The sequence below is a fragment of the Anguilla anguilla genome, chromosome 3, assembly GCF_013347855.1.
Source record: "Anguilla anguilla isolate fAngAng1 chromosome 3, fAngAng1.pri, whole genome shotgun sequence".
NCBI lineage: Eukaryota > Metazoa > Chordata > Actinopteri > Anguilliformes > Anguillidae > Anguilla > Anguilla anguilla.
The window spans coordinates 48564724-48583931 of NC_049203.1; the positions used below are offsets into that span (position 1 = coordinate 48564724).

Below are 19208 nucleotides of genomic sequence, written 5' to 3' on the forward strand. Positions count from 1 at the left end.
TGGTGGACTGCAGACTGAACAGAAGCAGGGCCTTGGCGTGTTTCAGAGGAGACCACATGTTTATCTGCGGACTCTCAAATCGACAGAATGTTGCAGGTATGAGCAGGAACACTGAAATTATGTATGGTCATATGCATAGGTTTCATTTCAACTTTGGGGGAGATACACTATTGGACCACTTTGTCCCCGGTAGTCAAACGTCAAGTCTCCCCCTGCCCTCCCTAAACCTACGCATATGGGCATGGAGGTAAAATTTCTTAATTGTAATGAAAATAACAATCATCATTACCATCATTTCATCGTCATCATAACCATGCATATTCATTATAAAATCTAATTGTAGAAACTGTATTTTTAAATGTTTATTTTACTTTTTTAAAGTATCAAACCATTCAAATACAGCTCTGTAACACAATTGGTTTGATCATGAGAAGAATAACCTGGTATCCTCCCAAACGCTTCAAACGCATGAATTGGAATATCTTTTGAAAATCGTAGAATAATGTGAAAGTGGAGCGTTTGTGTTAAAAAAATAATAATAATAATGGTTTCATCTGTTTTGTACGTCCTTACAGAGTGCTGTGGCGTACTGAAGGACTGACACGCTGCAAGTTCTAATGCTGCCGTGGCTTGACGCAGTTGAACCAAACTCGAAGGGCGGGGTTTTCTTTCCAAAGAGCCAATGAGAAGAACCCACGACCAAGCGACTGGTTTACAGATGAACTTAAAGTCTGTCTGGCATGTGGTAGATAGCGCACCGATATTTCTGTGGAGTTAGTTACAGCTGTTCAAGACTGTGGGTACTGTGACAGTATTATTTAAATAGACTGTAGATGTATTAAGTAGTAACAGTTATGGTTACAATAAACCCCGTTGCGCACAAACTCTTAAGTTATGCTCCCTTTATTCTTGTTTTGATAGACCTGCGATACGAAGGTAAGCTCGTTTAAATTCGCAAATATGTCAGCGCTTTTCAGCCTCTAATACTGCATTGACATATCACGCTTGCTTGAGCAGTGGATCATTGTGTATCTTCGGAATATGGTGCATATAGAATACGACGTTTTATCGTTGCTTTGTTCTAAACCATAACACACGCGTTGATGGCAGTTCCATTGCGTTGGTGACGGCATTTCCACAATATGTCACCTTATTTATCTCAAGCTCTGCTTTCGGTTTCGACATAGCCAAGCCATTTTGAACTCCTAAAAGCAGATTGTGTTTTGTTAATATCTAGCCTATCCAACTTCATCAGAAGAAAATAAATGTTTAAATCTATACGAGCCTACTTTGTAGGCTACACAATTTTATACGCATGTTTGTATATGTTTGGGTCAAGTGACCGAGTAATGGCACGATTAACAGTACCGCAATTACGGTATGTTTGATGAACTTACGTGTATTATTATTGCTCGGAGGACAACTTCGAAAAGCCAACTTGCTTCCAAGCACTTGCTTCAGACATCCATCATCCGCTCTCTATGAATTCATGTCTGTTTACTTTTGACCTCTTGGCTAGTAAGCCACGTGCTTATGGAGACCTATTTCTATGTAATGCACTAAATACCATATGGTGGTGTGTATTGGACTTTGATATTTAATTAGCATAATATTCATCAAAAGGGTTTATCGGCTAGTCCTCGAATTGATGCTTTGATCTGACCATAAATCCTGTCTTGTATGGAACCAGTTTTTCTCTGAAGACGCGCATAGTTGCAGTATTTAAACTAGTTTAATTTAACGGGTGTATTAATGTCTGCAGTTTTAAGTTTCCAAACATTACAAATCTGAAGCAATCACAGAACGTGTCATATTGTTGGTCGCTACATTAACACTTGCTTTTGAAAATATAAATAACACTATAGGGCAAATCAGCATGACGTCACAAAAATAACTAATTTACTTCCGGGTGGAGTCCCCTCCTTTCCTTGTCTTATTCATGCAATACTCTGCTCTAGCTCTATCCTCAGCGTTTTTATATTTAGTTTGGCTGTAGCAGTTTCGTATTTGATGTGTAAATATACTGTGCTGCATGCTAATGGTGCCCAATTGGGGGGGGGGGGGGGGGGGGGGGTTAAATGGTTGCAAATTGCATGTGCTCATGACATGGGTAAAATGAGGTAAATAAAGCTGACTGAAGTATTCTTTTCATCTGATTGTGAAACAACCCTGCAATAGTCAACGACTACGATAAAGCAAATTTCCTCTGTAGACCGACACTAATAATGCACTTAATGCAGTCACATGTATTGTAGTTGTTTTTCTTGATTGCAGGAGTGTATTGTGGGAAGAATGACAGTGTAGAGAATCATCTGGAGATGGGGAAAAAGCTGCTGGCTGCTGGACAGCTGGCTGATGCCCTGTCCCATTTCCATGCTGCTGTAGGTCTGTATGAGTCCAGATGCATGAACTTTTGACTATAGCGATCTAACTGAATCTTGCTGGGGGGGGGGGGGTCATGGTAGGTTTAAGAACACTTAAAGTACACAGACACTTTCTCATGCCCATTGTTACATGTAATGCTGCCATATTTAGGCCTTTTTAAATTAACTAAAGCATTTGTGTTGTCACCGTAACCCAATGAACAGTACAGTTAACTGATTATTTAAAACATTTTACTGAGTGAAAAATAATTATAAAACATCTTGTAGTTGTCTAAGGTGGCTTTTTAGATATCATTGCCATAGCAATTCTTTGTGGTTTGTATTCTTTAGATGGGGACCCAAAAAACTACATGGCATATTACAGAAGAGCAACTGTTTACTTGGCAATGGGAAAGTCCAAATCTGCACTCCCAGATCTGAGCAAAGTCATTGAACTCAAACCAGACTTCACTGCAGTAAGTACTTCTTAACTGCCTCACTTTTTGCTAGACAGTCCATTGTGTATTTTCTCTGAAAAAAATATCACAAAACTAGCCCACCAGGATAGTATTTCCAGCTAAAGCAATCATTCTAGCTGCAGTGAATTAAATCCAGGCTATGTCTGACCCAACTGGTTTGACACCCCACAGGGTGACTGATGATTGGCCATAGCTTCAGCATAGCTTCGGCAGTGTATTACCTGTCACGCTGTCACCTGTCAAGTGTAATGACCAAGTTAGAGATTTGTCCGAGGTGGGATTTGAACCCGAGCCTCTCGCTCATCCAAAGATTTTCTTAGGCAAGCGCGTTATCAGTCAGCTAAAGGCAACCTTAGCCAAGTCACCGGAGAGCTATACCTGCTACACATGCATCCGCGGTTCCGGCACCTGCAGTATGCCCATGCTAGCAGGGCTAGCTAGTCACTGTCCTCCACAGCAGAGGCTGCGCAGGGCAGAAAGAAGTAGCAGCAGCTGTTTGCTTTCGTGTTTAGAGGAAACATGGTAGTCTGCAGCTGAGCTGAGACAGCATGTTGCAGCCATGGGGCAGGTTTTAATGCTGATTTGACAATACAAATCATGGGAGAAAGTTTACACTAGAGGATGGCAATACGTTAAAAATATGAAGTTGCTGTTTTCATTGTTGACCCTGCTAAAACACATATATATGATTCTCGTTTTAATGTGAGTTGTTAGATATTATAGAAGACATGGACATCTTATTTGTTTGTCATTGAAGCCCCTTATTTTAATGGGTTATGCTGGGTCAATAGACATGTAAATTATATTTGTTCTGTTTGCAATACCAGTGAGTAGCATCAGCGTAATACTAGTACAAGCTTAATAAATTAACACATCCTATGTTCCTTCACTGTACTGTTAGAAAGAATTGCAATCAACAGATTCTTGTTATTTTAACAGGGAAAGGGAAAAAAAACAGATGGATAATTAGAATTTTTAAAAAGGAACCCCAGGAAAAAACTTTAGATGTGAACAATAAATGGGTGAATGAGAGGCATCAATTGTAAAGCGATTTGGATAAAAGCGCTATATAAATGCAGTCCATTTACCATTTACCAATAATGGGTAAGACCGTGTAGCTGAGAGAGTCATTGTCTGAAAGATAGTGAGACATACACTGTTCATATTTTTCTGAAAGCTCTGACAACACTTATATATATATATATAATATCTAGATTCAAATGGTATTGGGTTGTGCCAGGTCGAAGTTGAACAAACCTCACTAAGGTTGTTAGGTTGTTTAGATAGATAACACTTTATACTTGAAGAGTTTGTTGTTGTTTTGTGCTTTGTCTTTATATTACCATTAAGGTTATGCTGAAGCTGAAACTAAAATAAATTTCATGAACGCTTATGTTATTGTTGCCCTAAATTTTAATTAAACATTAAGTACATTTCATACACTCACTCACATCTCATGTAATCCCAAACACATCCACCCACACAAACACACACATATTCATCTTTATCTCCTTGCTGAGAACATAACAGAACAAGACACTTGTCATTATAACCAGGTGTAGAATACAAAATGCAAAACTCAGTAGTATTGTGAATGCCAGCAGTATTATTTAAGCTGAAATGTGTAGACCAGAACGTGGTCGACATCTAGAGTTGCCTGTTTTTCTTAAGGTGAGTTCCACAGAGGACATACTGTGCGCTTGCCTTGGAATAACATCAAACCGAGCCTCTCTCTCGCTTTCTCTGTCCCCAGGCAAGACTGCAGAGGGGAAATCTACTCTTGAAACAAGGGAAGCTGGATGAAGCAGAAGGAGATTTCAAGAAAGTGGTAAGTAACCGAATTGCAATGCGGTCGCTCGATCAATGGCCCCCGGAGGCTCTCGAATGAAAGGGAGGCTGGCTTGTGCGCATCTAATAACCAGAAGCCCACTGCAGGGAAAGAGTGGACAGTCATACTTCTGCTCACATGGATCTCCCAAGAGCCCGTGGCTGTTGGAAAAGGGGAACTATTTGAAGTGTGATGCTAGGCCAGAAGATGTCAGTAAAGTGTTGCGGGAAAGGATTGCATGGCGAGCAGTCATTTTGTCAAAATGAGCCGATGACCACCTCGAAACTCATTTTGTGAGAGAAGTGTCAAAGCTGTCATGTTCAAGCAGTTCTATGTCATTTGAAAGTGCTTTGCTATGCAATGTATTGGCATTTGAGCGTATATCTGCGTAATGGTCTGCACATACTGTAGGTTTGGATGGAAACCCTGTTTGTTTCAAAAAACCTGATCAAGTAGCTCAAAGGTTTTTTTTGAGCTTGTTTAAAAAGAAAGCTGTTTTGTTTTACTGCATGCAGTTTTGATACTTTATTTTTATATTACATGATTCCTTTCATCTCTTTTAAGGGTTTCATAGGGCTATACAGTTGTACAGAGCCGGAGGGTAACTTCCTTCAGTCACAACTGTGTATTACCAACCTGGATAAGCTCAAAATGTCAATCCTTTTTAAATATTCCACAAGGTGTTGCCATTACAAACAACCCTTCTATGTTACATTTCCGCAAAAGTACTGATTAAATAAATGACTAAAAAACATCAACTTTGAAACGTGTTTTATAACCAGCGTAACCTTGCCAAGAGACATAAATGCCTGCTTTTAATTCCTTTGCCTCGTTTTGAGGCGCGGTATTCCCAAGTCATCAGCTATGTGCAAACGTGCTGTAGAAGTACTTTGCTCATGTTCTTTAAAAATGAACGTTGAAGGTTGTGAGCAGCAGCAGCAGCAGCATGACATTTGAAAATGCAAGTGAAAATTAAGATTTTAAGAGGCTGCCTGTGCTGTGGAAAGTCTTGTATAATGTATTCAGAGTGAAGTCTACTATTTTTGGGGAAATATGTAATTGGCCAATCTAGAGACTGACGGAACTTTGTTCAGCTTGACTGACTTTTATGCTAGAGTAAAAATCACGTTTCTCAACCTAATTCAGTGTCAGTAATATTGACTGATGTTCGCTAAATATTCATCTTTATCATGTCAAGCAATTAAATACTAATTAAGTTAAATACTAATAAGTTAAATACTGTCTAATGCAGTCATTACCCTACATCGCTAAAAAAAAATAATGATGAAGCAATTATGGTTGGGAACTTGTAGTTGAGTGAAGGAGTATTTGAGTCATAATTGATTACAAATAAACACAATTTTTTTTCAGAATCTAGTTTTCAGAGGTAGTTTGTGTCCAAATGTTAAACTGATACTGGTAGATAATGGTTGAGTGCAACATGGCCATATAGGCCTATTCTGCATTCATATATAAAAAATTATTACTTGAGTACATGTTAAAAATTGGATAATTACTCATGTAGAGGAAAACTGTATTTGTCACAACCCTAGGCACAAAGTATTGATACTAATATATTGATATTAATGCATAATTTCAGAAGTTAGCCCTTGTGTATATACTGTAACAGAATAAACTTTCAGGCTGCTGGCATTGTAAAGATGGCTGAATGAGGTTTCAACTACCTCATAATGTATGGAGCTATAATGAACTGTTAATCGATGACCTATTCGAACCAATCAAAATTAATTTTGATTTGAACCAATCAATAGGTGAAAATAAAGTGAGTCACTAATTCTGTATGGAGCTTCACTGGTTTTTGGTCTTGTATAGCTTCACTTTACCATCAGTATTGTATTGCCCTATTTTCTTGTACCATATGTGGAAATCAAGTGGAAATGTGGAATGTGGAAAAGCTAATGGACTTCAGCATGCTGGCCCTACCAAACATCTTCACTATATCTGAAGAGCTCTTGTACTTGTACAGTGCAGTGCCACTGTATTAATATAGACCAAGCAACCAATCAACATTAACAGCAAGTTTGACTTCTAGAGCAGAAAGTTAAAAATGAGGGAATATATGGATCTGCCTTCACTCAGCAATGCTATTTCGACACATTTTTAACATTTTTAAACTGCATTTAGACACATTAATTTTTCTGCTAGAGCTGAGCTAGCAGAAAATTTCAAGAGGAATGTGAGGTCTTTTTGGAGTTAGTGCTTGCTTGGAAAATGTAGTCATTACAGTGGGGTTTCTTTGCAACTGAAAAAGTTGTTGAAGAAAGCCCCCCCCCCCCCCCCCCCCCCCCCCAGTGTTTCACAGTATTCAGGTACTGTCATATTTCCATTTTCAGTAGTTCACACATTTGCCACACCTAAAGGAAAAGGTAATTAGTGTCTTTCCTGTTCCCAAAAAAATCGTCCGAGGTGCTATCGCGGCACAAAATGGCGAACGCGTCCGAGCCTCAAAGCGGTCCTTCCTGCTTAATCCAATCAGATCGGTCCCCTTCTGCTGCTTTCCAGCTCAAATCCGGGCCCAGCGATAAAGAGGCGGCGGAAGCCAAAGCCCTGCTAACCAAGTCCGACGAGATCCAGCGGCTGGCGGCCCAGGCGCAGAGCGACTTCGCGCGGAAGGACTACAGCTCGGCCGCGGCCCTCCTGGACACGGTCATCGAGGTGAGCATCTCGCAGGCTGTGCCAGTGCTCCCGTAGTGCAAAGACTCACACCTCTGCATTGCCACTTCCCAGCACGGGTGCAAATGAAATTATCAGAACCTGGGGAATAATGTCAGGCACAACTGCTATCTGCTAACACATTGGTGTCCACTGAACGTTCACGTCTTTCTGCTTTTCATTCAAACACTATTAGGGAATTGCTTCATTGGAAGTGATCAGAAGGCAATTCAGATCGCTTTTTTTGTCAGCAGTTATCTGTTACAATACCTATAAGACCACCTACAAATCACTATAAAACTGCCCCAGACTCTCATTGTCCAAGACCAGGAGTAGACCCATAGTCATGACAGTTCTGTGATGAGGGTGTTGCCACCCTTTCCACCCCCCTCCCTCCCCCCACCCTCAGACATGCGTGTGGGACGTGGGCTCCCGAGAGCTCCGGGCAGAATGCATGATCCAGTTGGGAGAGCTGGGGAAAGCCATCAGCGACCTGAAAGCCACCTCCAAACTGAAGAACGACAACACTGAGGCCTTCTACCAGCTCAGCGCCATCTACTACCAGCTGGGCGACCATGAAATGTCCCTCAAGTAAGACTTCACGTGTGTTTACTGTTTGTCACGCTTATGTACATTCATAGGTAAAAACATTTGATAACAAAAAGTGCGTGTTTATTGTGACTGTCATCAGGCACCTGTGGCTGGCTGTGTGATGTAGATGACCAGATGAAATGCCACAGGTTTACGGGTCACTATGACTCGGTTTCAGGTCATTTAAACATTTACTTTGTTTTCTGGAGTCCAGACTAGAGTGCATTTGTCATTGTGTTCTTTTTCCATCACCACTGTTTTGGTTTAACACTGAACTGTGGTGTGCTTGCATAATCCATTTGTCACATCAACATTGTGTGTGTCCACTAACTGATCTAGTATGTCAATAACGATGCGTCTACCGCCTTTATGGGATTAGAGCAGATCAATGCGCTTTGCTTTCTCACAAGCTACAAAGCACACTACAGATTAGCCACCAATTCAAGACTCGCACAAAGAAATTTTGACGTATAAAAACGAATTAAACGAATTCAGACAAAGGCGAAGATACTTGGTTCTGGAACAACCCCCCGAACAAACCATATGTGAAAGCCACCCATTGCGTGTCGCCTCTCCTCTCTTCCAGTGAGGTACGTGAATGTCTGAAGCTGGACCCGGATCATAAGCAGTGCTTCAGCCACTACAAGCAGGTGAAGAAGCTGAACAAGCAGATACTCGCTGCAGAGGAGCTCATTCAACAGCAGAGGTGCGCCTCTTTTGTTCCCTCTCCCGATGTGTTTAACAAACCAGACAGCTACTGCGGAGATGTACCCAGAGCTGACATTATTCCTTCTCTCTGGTGATTAAAAATACGCTTGCATCTTAGAGCTCGACGTTTTATCATGTTTTGATGTGTCGAGCACTTACAAGCTCAATTAAGCGTTCTGAAGCGAGTTCTTTAAAACACTCCTGCAGTCAGCGAGGCAAGCAGGCGTTGCTACCAGCAGGAGCTTGTCATTGGAAAAGACATTCAAAACCAAGTAGAAAACTCATATTTCTGAGGGTAGCTATCTTAGTCAAACAGACTCAGAATCTTGTAAAATATGTGTGCGGTTTAAGTAAAAAATTCTAAGTAAAACCTGAAAGTCCTTGTGTTACTCTTTAGTGCTTAAGAGGCTTAGGAGCATTTAGGTCAATGCTCCCATGTTTGCTATGGACAAAGGAGGTCTTTTAGAAATAGGAGTAACTGATGTTTTGATAATGTGGTCTCTCTCTCTCGGTCAGGTATGGAGATGCAGTCAGTAAATACGAATCTGTGATGAAAACAGAACCGCACATTTCCCACTACACAAATCAGGCCCAGGAGCGGATATGCCACTGTTTGTCCCAGGTACAGTATGACGGAGCCTTTACTTGGGCCAATATTCATGAAGTATCTCCCTCGGGTCAGATATCCGTCCATATCTTAACCTTATCCATTATGACCCAAAATGCAAAACTGATCCTAGATCAGCACTCCAGCATGTATGCTTGGCTCTTATCCACAAGCCCCGGTATAGCATTTTGTATAGGACACCTTGTATTTTACAGCTGATCCTGCAGTTAAAATTGATGTCCATTTTAGTTTGTTTTGTCTGATCACTCTTTTGCTTTTTTTTCCCCTTCAGGACAAGCAAGCCACTGAAGCTATCACAGTGTGTAGTAAAGTTCTGAAGTCAAACCCTCAGAATGTGAATGCGCTGAAGGACAGAGCTGAAGCCTTCCTGCAAGACGAGCAGTATGAGGAAGGTGAGGCTCTAGCTTCCCCCACACGAAACCCACCCAGGGGCTTTCACCCCGGTCAGACGCAGTGGTAGCAACCGTGCCCGGTCAGGTCCAAGGGGCATCGGGGTGCCGATTTTTGCCGGAGGGATAAACACTCAGCACAAAGGTTCTTATCATAAATGCCAGCAGAAACTATCTTGCGTCAAGCAATGCACTTTTACTTGCACAAAACTCTTCAGTGCGTAGGTGTTTGTCTCATTGCATATGATCTTTGACAGGTTTAAGGAGATTCACATGCAGGTTTTGTGGTCATTACCACACATGCATGCGCGTGCACACGCACCCACACACACACACACACACACACAATGAGCTTCATAACGTTTGGAACAAAGCCGTATATTTTAAGAAAACAAAAGTCTTTGTCCCTAAAATTTTGGAGCTCACTGTACATACATATATACATACATATTCATCCTTTCTGTGGCTTTGGTCAGTGATGAGCTTTCACTTGGCAGAATCTCAAGTGCTGTTAAAAAAAGAGCTGTTGATATGATGCTCTCTGTTGGGCTGTAGATCTGCAGTAACTGTGGCTACCGGGAGCACTCCAGGTCGGCTATTCAAGTCTGCCAGCTGCACTGTGAAAATATGATGTACTTTTTACATCTGAAAGCAGTGACACAAACTACAGTCAAACCCATCTGGAAGTAGTGGAGCCTTGGATAAAAATGGTGTGGAAAATCACCTGATCTGGCCCTGTAGTTTTAAATCGGTATTCCAGTGTGCTGTTCGTGTTGGTAATTGGCCGTAACACAATGGTACCGACTACGCAGAAAGCATGTTAAGGTTTAGCAGCTTCCCCTCTCTGCTTTCGTGATATAGCCTTCACTCTTTTGGGTGATGCAAGCGCTGTTCCTCAGCCAAAGCTGGAGCCCGGCAGCACAGCAGCTAGCCGTGAATCAGGTGGGGTAGGACAGAAGGGTGCCGGGGCCAACGCACCACCGCCCTGGCGCACTCGGCCCAGGTGTTCTGTGACTCCGTCTGCGGCCGGCCGCTAGTGGGGCAGTCTCTCGTGGGCCAGGTACCCGACTGGTATGCTGTCTCAGCTGGCAACCTCTGCAGAACCTACATCCTCTCAGCTGCTGTCTTTACGGAGACTGGCAACTGAGAGAAAGCCAATACCCGAGCCACATTTTAAAATGTTTTTCATTTTTTGGCTGGACCGCAACAGCGGTGCCAGCCCTACAAACGCAAATACCTGTGACTGAGTGAGTGACTGAGTGAGTGATAAAGTTACACCATTGGTTGGCCGGATCACGTGTGTTAGGTCCAGCCATATACTAGGTTTTGACCTGGTCTTGTTTTAAAGCATATGCTTCTTTTTCTGGAGTGTCAGTCATGTTGCACATGCTCTGTTTGCTTTTTCCATGTGGTATTGTAGATCTTTTATTCTCTCAACAAAAATACTTCACAAGGATAGGCGCAGCTATTAAATTTCCAAAATGCCATGTTACTGTCCGGCCTTGCATTTTTATCTTTCCTCTTGTTAGTTTTGACCTTTTAAAGAATGAAGGAGCAGAATTGAGGCTGAAATCTAAACCTTGTGGTGCCAGGTAAAAATGAAGGAATTGATCAAAAGTCTTAATGAATAGCACACACAATTTTACAATGGTCACAAGAAAGATCAATGTAAAATAATTAATTTTGGCATTAGGAATAGTTGGTTCTTTTGTATTAAATAATGCTGTGGTCTATCGGTGTATGTCTACCCTGTCTGGAAAAGAAGGTGGGACTGTCTTTGATTGTCAGCACTTAACTGTTAGCATTTGGTTCAAATGAGCCTTAGCATTGAGTGGGTTTAAATGCCTGCAGGAACTGTTTCCAGAACTGGAGTTGCAAATCACACCAACCACAAAGTTTTAACATTGCTACTGTGAGGTAATTCATAAGTTTAATTTTCAGTGAAATGTTCTACATTCTCAACATTCAGAGCTGATCCTAGACCACTCAGAACAAAATGTTAATGGAAGTTACCTGAGGCTTCATTGAGCAGTATGGATGTTTGTCTTTTGTGTGTGTGACGGCCATATTGTTGTCTCGGCAGCTATCAAAGACTTTGAGAGCGCCCGCGAGCATAACGAGAACGACCGCCAAATCAAGGAGGGGCTGGAGAGGGCGCAGCGACTTCTCAAGCAGTCTCAGAAAAGGGACTACTACAAGGTCCTGGGAGTCAAGAGGTGTGTCTTCTGCAAATACCCAATCATAAACGGTTTGAGAAGGGATATGTGTGGTTATGTCAGTCATGCAGGTTTCAGTAGTGTTCAACGTAAGCGCATTTATTTGGATTAATTTTAATACCAAAGCTAGAGATTAGGGTTAACTATGAATTGCACTAAGAGCCATTTTTTGGCAAAATTATCTGCAGGTTACTTAACGTGTGCCATTCACTGCCTGTATTACGTGACTACAGTGTAACGTTTCAATAAGTTCAGGGGGAGGGTTGGATTGGTAACAAGCAAACCTCAAAACGGCCAGATGAAAACCTTTACATGGCTGATCAGGAACTGCTGAACACCCAACCAAACTCTTTCCTCCAAAGTCTTATTTTCTCACAGGATGACCACATTTATACGAGCAGAGCCAAAGGGCAGTGAAGCTGGGCCAGTCTAATTTCAGCCTCTGATGCCGTTACAGGAATGCACAGAAGAAGGAGATCATTAAGGCCTACAGGAAGCTAGCGCAGCAGTGGCACCCTGACAACTTCCAGGACCCCGAGGAAAAGAAGAGGGCGGAGAAAAAGTTCATCGACATCGCCCAAGCCAAAGAGGTGCTTTCAGACCCCGGTAAGGTCCTTCAGAGGCACGTCCATCACCCCAGCTGTCACAGAACATCCTCCTGTTCATTTCACAAGGGTGGAGCCCAGCGAGGTTATCGGAGCAGCGCTTCCACAGAGCCGTCCCCGTCACTCCTCGCCCGTCAACTCGACATACGCGGCTTCCGCGAGACGGACGAGGAGAGGGCGGCGAAGGCTTCCTTCTTCAGATTTCATCAATTTTATTCATTCGCCTGCCCCTGCTGCTGAAATTCCATCCCACTTCTGAAGAGTGTTTTCACATGAAACCACTGCTGGGGAAAAAAGGCATCGATGTGATCCTGATGAATGTTGATGTCCTTGGGGTTAATGGTACTGTACAAAACCACACATTTGCTGCAGAGCTCTTAACCACTTCATTTACATTCAGTTGCTGTGAGGTGCTAAATATGCTGTTCTGTCGGCTGGTAGGCACTATTGAAATGGTGCGTGAAGGGAGAATTCACTAACCAGTTCGGACAATCAGGTGTAAGCCTTTCTGTAAATTTATATTTATATAAAACAAAACTGGCATATTAACACTCAGTTTTATTCTATTTTTATACTTATAAAATATAAATTGTTGCCATATTGACTTTAAAAAATGTGCATTTTCCATACAGGCTTCATACTTCTCAAGACTTTAAAATAGAACCGATATACAGTACCAGGTATTTGTTAATGCATGATTGGTTTGGTTTGAAGACTTTGTTTAGATAATTCAAATAACTGAAGTCGCATCTGTAAGGCTGTTAAAGACTAGCATATCTGAGCACTGTGGCCCTTGTTCACATGCAGCCCAGTACCTTCCCTGCGTGATGTCACTTCCAGGCAGGCTCTGACATTCAGCATGGGTTTTGTGTTTCCACAGAGAAGAGGAGCAAGTTTGACCAGGGCGAGGACCCTCTGGACCCAGAGAGCCAGCAGGGCAGGGGTCACCATCACTTCCACGGAGGCTGGGACTCCTTCCAGGGCTTCAACCCCTTCGGCTCCGGGCCCTTCAACTTCAAATTCAACTTCAACTGAAGCCCACCGCACCTAATGGAGCCTGCCTTCTCTAAAAACCTCTTCGCCAGAGGGAAGCATTCCAGTCGAATGGAAGCAACACTATGTTAATTGCACTCAGGAATACACACAGACGCACGCACTTCCTCCCTGACCACGGTGCCATTTTGTTTTTTAAATGTCTGGCCCGCCGTAAATGGGTGTCTATGCCAGGGAGTTACGATCGCCCTGGGAACACTTTTCATCCCACCCGCGTCCCCAGTCTGCTCCTGCTCTGTCCATTCACGTGACATCTGAGCGATCTCAGACTGTACGGGCTGAAGGAAACAAGTTCAATCCAAAACCAAAAAAAAAACTGTAAATAGATGCTATTTTTATATGATGGGATTCTGAACTGTAAATAAAAATCTATTTATGCTTACTTAATTTAGTGGCCATTTTCTTGACTGAATCTGGAATCTGCAATCTTTCTTTTTTTTCTTGCGAAGCTAAAATCCCATCATCTGTGAGATGGTGCATTATTTTGACAGGATATTGGTTGGTATACAAAAAGCATAGTGCTCCAGCTGCTGCAACGGTTGTGAAATTTAAAAGTCCCCACGTCTGACTAATAAATCTTTATTAAATCTGTTTCAGAATTGACTGCAGTGTCAATTAAGAGTGAATGGAGATGACCACAGTGATAGTGATTGCATCATTTCTCATTGATTTCAAAGTATAAGAATGTGAAATCCTCCTAATTAATGTAACTTTTGTTTCACAGTATTATATGTAGACAAGAGAACACAAAACTGCTGCCAATGCCATTTCAACAAGGCTTGCAACTCAGCCAGAGATGCATTTTGCATAAATGAAAACATACACTTTCTCTTTCTCTCACCACTCTATTTGTTGACTGAAAGACATCTTAATTACAATGATTCAGCCACTTCCATAGAGAGGAAATGTGGGTGGGCCTGGAAGAGTGTTTTGATGCAGATTCTCCAGATTGTAGACTTTAATCTGTTGGAAGCAATAACCAAAACATTACACAACAGAGAATTGTGGAGTCTCCTAGATCACAGAATATTATGATAGACTGATGTTATGGCCCTTGGTTAAAAATGTTACAACTTTGTTTTGGAGAAATCATGTTTTTCTTTGGTATTTCAAATAGTACAGTACCCATGAGCCTCGGCGTCTATGGTGATAGTGTGAGTGTGAAATATGGGTGGGGATCAATGTTCTGGAATGACTTGACAAATTAATTAAACTAGATTTACCATGACAAAATTGCGGACCTACAGAAAATCGAGCTCAGTAATTGGATGAATCCTTATGCAGTGCTCTTCAGGACTAGTAGTTTATGTGTCTTCTAAAATGATGTACTCAGTGTGGTGCCCTTGCCTTAGTTTCAGTGGACCAAAATTTTTGCAACACTATTGCGAATTTTTTTGCGAACATGATTCAACCGGGAGAGTGTCATGCCCATCCAGGGTGGGGAAATGCCTGAAAGGTGCTTCACGTTAGACTGCGCAGTCATGGAATTTTTGCATCGGAACCTAAGCCCCTCAAAATAACCAAGGTATGAAACCAAATTTGTCCAGAGCACAGCTAAAATCTGGATTACACTGCATAAACCATTCTTGTAATAAACATTATTTGCAGATAGAACGACAGAGGCCACAGCTGGCTAAAACTCTACAAAACCTAAAAGTGTTCAGAGGGGAGAAAGTTGAGATTGCAGTTTGAAGGGGTGTAGTTTTAGTGGGGCTTTTTGATAAGTTGCTGCCAAGAAAGATGGTCAACAACTTGCATTCTGGTAGATGTCAGCAGCTCCTTCCTCCACTGGGGAACATGAACTGAGAATGAAGGGTTTGTAGATGGCAATAAGGGTTGGCTGTCCCTGTTGATGCCGAACAGACCTGCAATAGAATCTAAAGTTGAGCAGCAGAATTCTGCACATGATTGCATGGTTGGGGATGATTTAATTTCAGTTCTGGAAATGAATTAAATTAATTACATCAAAAATCCTCACAGAACATTATGGGTATTTTACAGTTTGTCGATTGAATTTCAGTTAATTTCTTAAATTTCAATGCTGACATGTCTGGCATGCTGGAGTATTGGAGTGGACAGAGTTACAGTATTCCCGGCTAAATATACAAGTACAAAGAGCTGAATCAAGTAAATGGGTCATTTAGATGTTGGAGAGTCTGCAGCTCCAATCCTCTTGTGCTGTATTATGGCTGAATTACGGTTTATTGTCTACTGTCACACCAAGGTTCCTGGCTCCCTGCCGTGCAGGCAGCACACTGTTACCATGGGAAATACAGATATCTTTTACAGTTGGACATTCGGCTGAGTTTTTTTTTTTTTTTGCAAGGTGCAAGGTTGAGATTAAGTTGCCATTAGTCATCCGGTTTGATGTGTCACTAAAGCATGCCACGATGAGTGATGGGATTTGGTCCCTCGGGTGCCCTCATAGTGTCCTGGGTGATGAGATTTAGTCCCCTAGGCCCTCACAGCAGGGCAGAGGCTAGTCCCATTGGAGCCCAGGTTAGTTTACCACCCTGCTAGGCCTTGCGCTCATCATTTTCAGGTGGCATGCCGTGCCGGCCATTACCATGCACCATTTGCGTTGCTGACTGGGCTGGCTGCAATCCCTTCCTAGCAACCCCTGTGCAGCTCCTTTCTGATATTGTCTGCTTGGTAAGAACCAGACCTGGGTCAAATACGTATTTGTTTTGGATTCAAATACTTTTATATGCTTTACTGATCTGGTGTATTGGAACCAATGAAAGACTTTCAAAAACGTGCAAACCCCGCCTTATTGGCAGACTCAATTACACCAGGCAAGATCAATGGAGCACAGAAAAGTATTTGAATCCAAAACATATACGTATTTGACCCAGGTCTGGTAAGAACTGTGCATTAACAATACTGTCACAAGATTAAGACCACTGTCCATTTGAATAGCCGGCTGCCTCTTCAAAGATTCCCTCTCGGGTGGGGGGATTTCCTCTCCCTGCCTGGAGTCATTATTTTATACTCTGTTCTCTATAATGAGAAGAGATATAATTAGACAACTGTTACATCTCTGAAGAGTGTGTTTCAACGCAAATCTCAATTTCAAAATAATCGAGAACAATCACAATGGCATAACGTATCCTCATAGCACTACAGCTTGCAGTTTAATAATATAATTGCCACTGTATCCACTGATGAATAACATTATCGTTTCCTTTCGATTTTGTATTTGCTTTCTCTGATATCACTAACAGTGGCAGATGTTTAGTGCTGTAAATGTTTGTGTTGTAAACAGACGTTCACCGAACAAAATATGAAGGTCCATTTCCTTCATGCTATTTTGGCGTGTGCTGATTTTTTAAAATTCACTTTCTTCCGCAGCGTTCTGTAACTGACCAGATATCCCATGGGTCACATAAATGAAGGCGATAATGAAACAGGATATTCAAGCTTTAAGATGGCAGTCCCTAATGAACCTTTCAAAATGCGGTTTCCTGAAAAACGTGGCTGTGGAAATAAGTCAAACGAGATGTGCAAATGATGTGACAATGAGATTTCTATTCTTGACTGTGCCGGTTTGCGAGTAGCGGTTTGGAGGGTTCCAGAGTTCTTCGAGCTTGTGGGAGAATGAGTCATGGGACCATTCTTGAGAGGAAGGATCCCTGCTGCTAACAGCTCTTCACAGCAGAAGCACTATGATTGTTCTTCAGAAACCATTTTATGTTGGCAGAAGGCAGGCATGGGGCAAAGCAATTTAGAGGGAAATGTATTATTTGAATGTTTCCTTCGCATTTAGCCAATCTGTCATCAAGGACATTATAAAAGAATGTTGAAAAACGAATGAAGAAAAATAACCTATTGACTTTGCTGTGAGAATGGTAAGGACTCTACAGTCTGTGGATCTTGTTAATAAAATCACAAAGCTGGCAACACATGCTGTATCCTGCATATCCATCAGCAATCCTAGTCTTTGGACTCACCAAATGTATATTTGCTATTATTTTGACAGATGGTTGATGAAACTTCACAGAGCTAAACACTAAATACACACAGCTGACATCAATTTATTGCATAATGTGCCCCTCAAATATATTAAAACTTACTGAAGGTAATTTGTTAAGGATAGGTTTTTGTGCTATTCTTACAGAACCAGTTTCTTACAAAATCATTGACAGATTTGAATAAAAATTGGTCAATGATCATTGACCAAGAATCAACCATTATATGTATTTGTAGTGTTTCTCTTCATAAGTGCTTCATATATGTTTTTGAAGGTAAAACTGATTTGATTTAATGTTGGTTTCAGCTTTTCTCACTTTTTAATGCCATTTTGAGTGCTTATATACTGGGGGTGTTTGCTTGCATACTAAAGGGTGCCCTAATCCATTCTCAGAAAGAACAGTTCAAGAGGTTTTTTGGTATATGTTTCATAAAGTCAATATGCTTTTGGAAATGAATGCCAGAGAAAGTTTTTTAGCCGAATGCATTGTTCCATGCTTGGTACTATATGTCTATACAACCACCATGCTGTTTTTACAGTGAACAAAGTGAAATGAAAATTATTAATAATTACAAATATCAGTAAAAAAAAATAAAATTCCTGCAGCTCGAAGCAGACTGGAAACTTGCAGAGAAAGGGACTTTCTATATGTGGAACCGGGTGGAAAAAGCAGGGCTGTTCTGTCTGGGAGTTAGCAGGTGATTCATTCTCAGCAGTCCTTCATAAGTCTTCTATACGTGTAAGGTACATCCCTCTGTGTGGTGAGGTCACCGGCTCCAGATTCACACAATTCCCTCCGAGGCCTGCTTTTTATTGCTCTCCCTGGAAGACGGGGTATAAATAATAACTTTAACGCTGGCCTGCGGAGGACGAAGAGGAGTCGCCGCACTCCTGAAGTCATCGCTCAAGAGCATCTTTCATATTGTGCTTTCGCAATTGCATTCAAAACCATGTTTTATTTCCTCTAATCTGTTAGTGTTTCCTTGTTTTATAATGGCTTGAAAAATTAGACCTTTTTTTCTAATCATAGGTTAAAGTAATTTAAACCCGCTCTTAAAATGCACAGCCATATAATAGATCGTCCTCCCCTCTCACAAAAGGCTCATAAATAAACAGGCTTTTAGTCATTGTAGAGGCATTTGGTTGAATAAAATTAATGACTTGCCTTTGGGAGGAGTTTATAAGGGCACATCAGGGTAGCATTTGCCGAACTCAAAAGAAAAAAAAAACATAATTGGCTTTGGAAAACCATAATTTATGATATTAATTTTTACATTCTCATATAACAAGGGTCTTGAGTTTTGACTGTGTGACCTGGGAAACTTTTAACCTGTACTTCAGTCTTTATCTCACTTTTGACACTCATATTGTGGTAATCAGTGGTAAGCAGTCGAATGAACTTGACCAATGACTGAATGAAGAACTTGCTGGCCCAAGAGTGCATGTTTCTAAATCAGGGGTATAAGGTTGCATATTGGGTGCTACAATGCGGTGTGCTCAGCCATATGTATGTAGTAACATTATAAGTATTCATTTTCTGAACAAGTGTTGCAAATGAACAAGTGCTATAAACACTGGAGCAATGCATCTGACAGGCCTAGACTTTGCATCAATGAGAATTGTAATGTTAACATCAAATAAATAAATCATAAAAGTGGCTACAGAAAGTCTTGTACCAAACTCTTAGTGCTAGAGGATGGAACCA

The 19208-nt window shown here is 41.5% G+C and overlaps 1 protein-coding gene and 1 long non-coding RNA gene across 3 annotated transcripts in view; one reads left to right on the top strand and one right to left on the bottom strand.

Moving 5' to 3' along the window:
• LOC118224210 overlaps positions 1 to 1803 on the bottom strand; it is a 60555-nt gene extending 58752 nt beyond the window's left edge. For both annotated transcript variants that reach the window (XR_004764605.1, XR_004764604.1), the window contains exon 1: positions 1398 to 1803. This is a non-coding gene — a long non-coding RNA (uncharacterized LOC118224210). The remainder of the gene's footprint in view (positions 1 to 1397) is intronic.
• dnajc3a (DnaJ (Hsp40) homolog, subfamily C, member 3a) lies at positions 580 to 13920 on the top strand. The gene is made up of 12 exons (XM_035411487.1): positions 580 to 936; positions 2275 to 2385; positions 2715 to 2839; positions 4596 to 4670; positions 7194 to 7346; positions 7753 to 7934; positions 8521 to 8640; positions 9159 to 9264; positions 9542 to 9662; positions 11743 to 11875; positions 12333 to 12481; positions 13361 to 13920. The coding sequence occupies exons 1-12, from the start codon at positions 855 to 857 to the stop codon at positions 13513 to 13515; spliced, it is 1512 nt and encodes a 503-aa protein (XP_035267378.1). The 5' UTR covers positions 580 to 854; the 3' UTR covers positions 13516 to 13920.
• The last annotated feature ends 5288 nt before the right edge of the window (positions 13921 to 19208 follow it).

What these genes read in the sequence shown, in the direction of transcription:
- dnajc3a (XM_035411487.1), top strand. Translation starts at nt 855, where the DNA reads ATGGTTACAATAAACCCCGTTGCGCACAAACTCTTAAGTTATGCTCCC. An exon ending in GATAGACCTGCGATACGAAG is followed by an intron (nt 937 to 2,274) that starts GTAAGCTCGTTT and finishes TCTTGATTGCAG; the next exon opens with GAGTGTATTGTGGGAAGAAT. An exon ending in CCATTTCCATGCTGCTGTAG is followed by an intron (nt 2,386 to 2,714) that starts GTCTGTATGAGT and finishes TGTATTCTTTAG; the next exon opens with ATGGGGACCCAAAAAACTAC.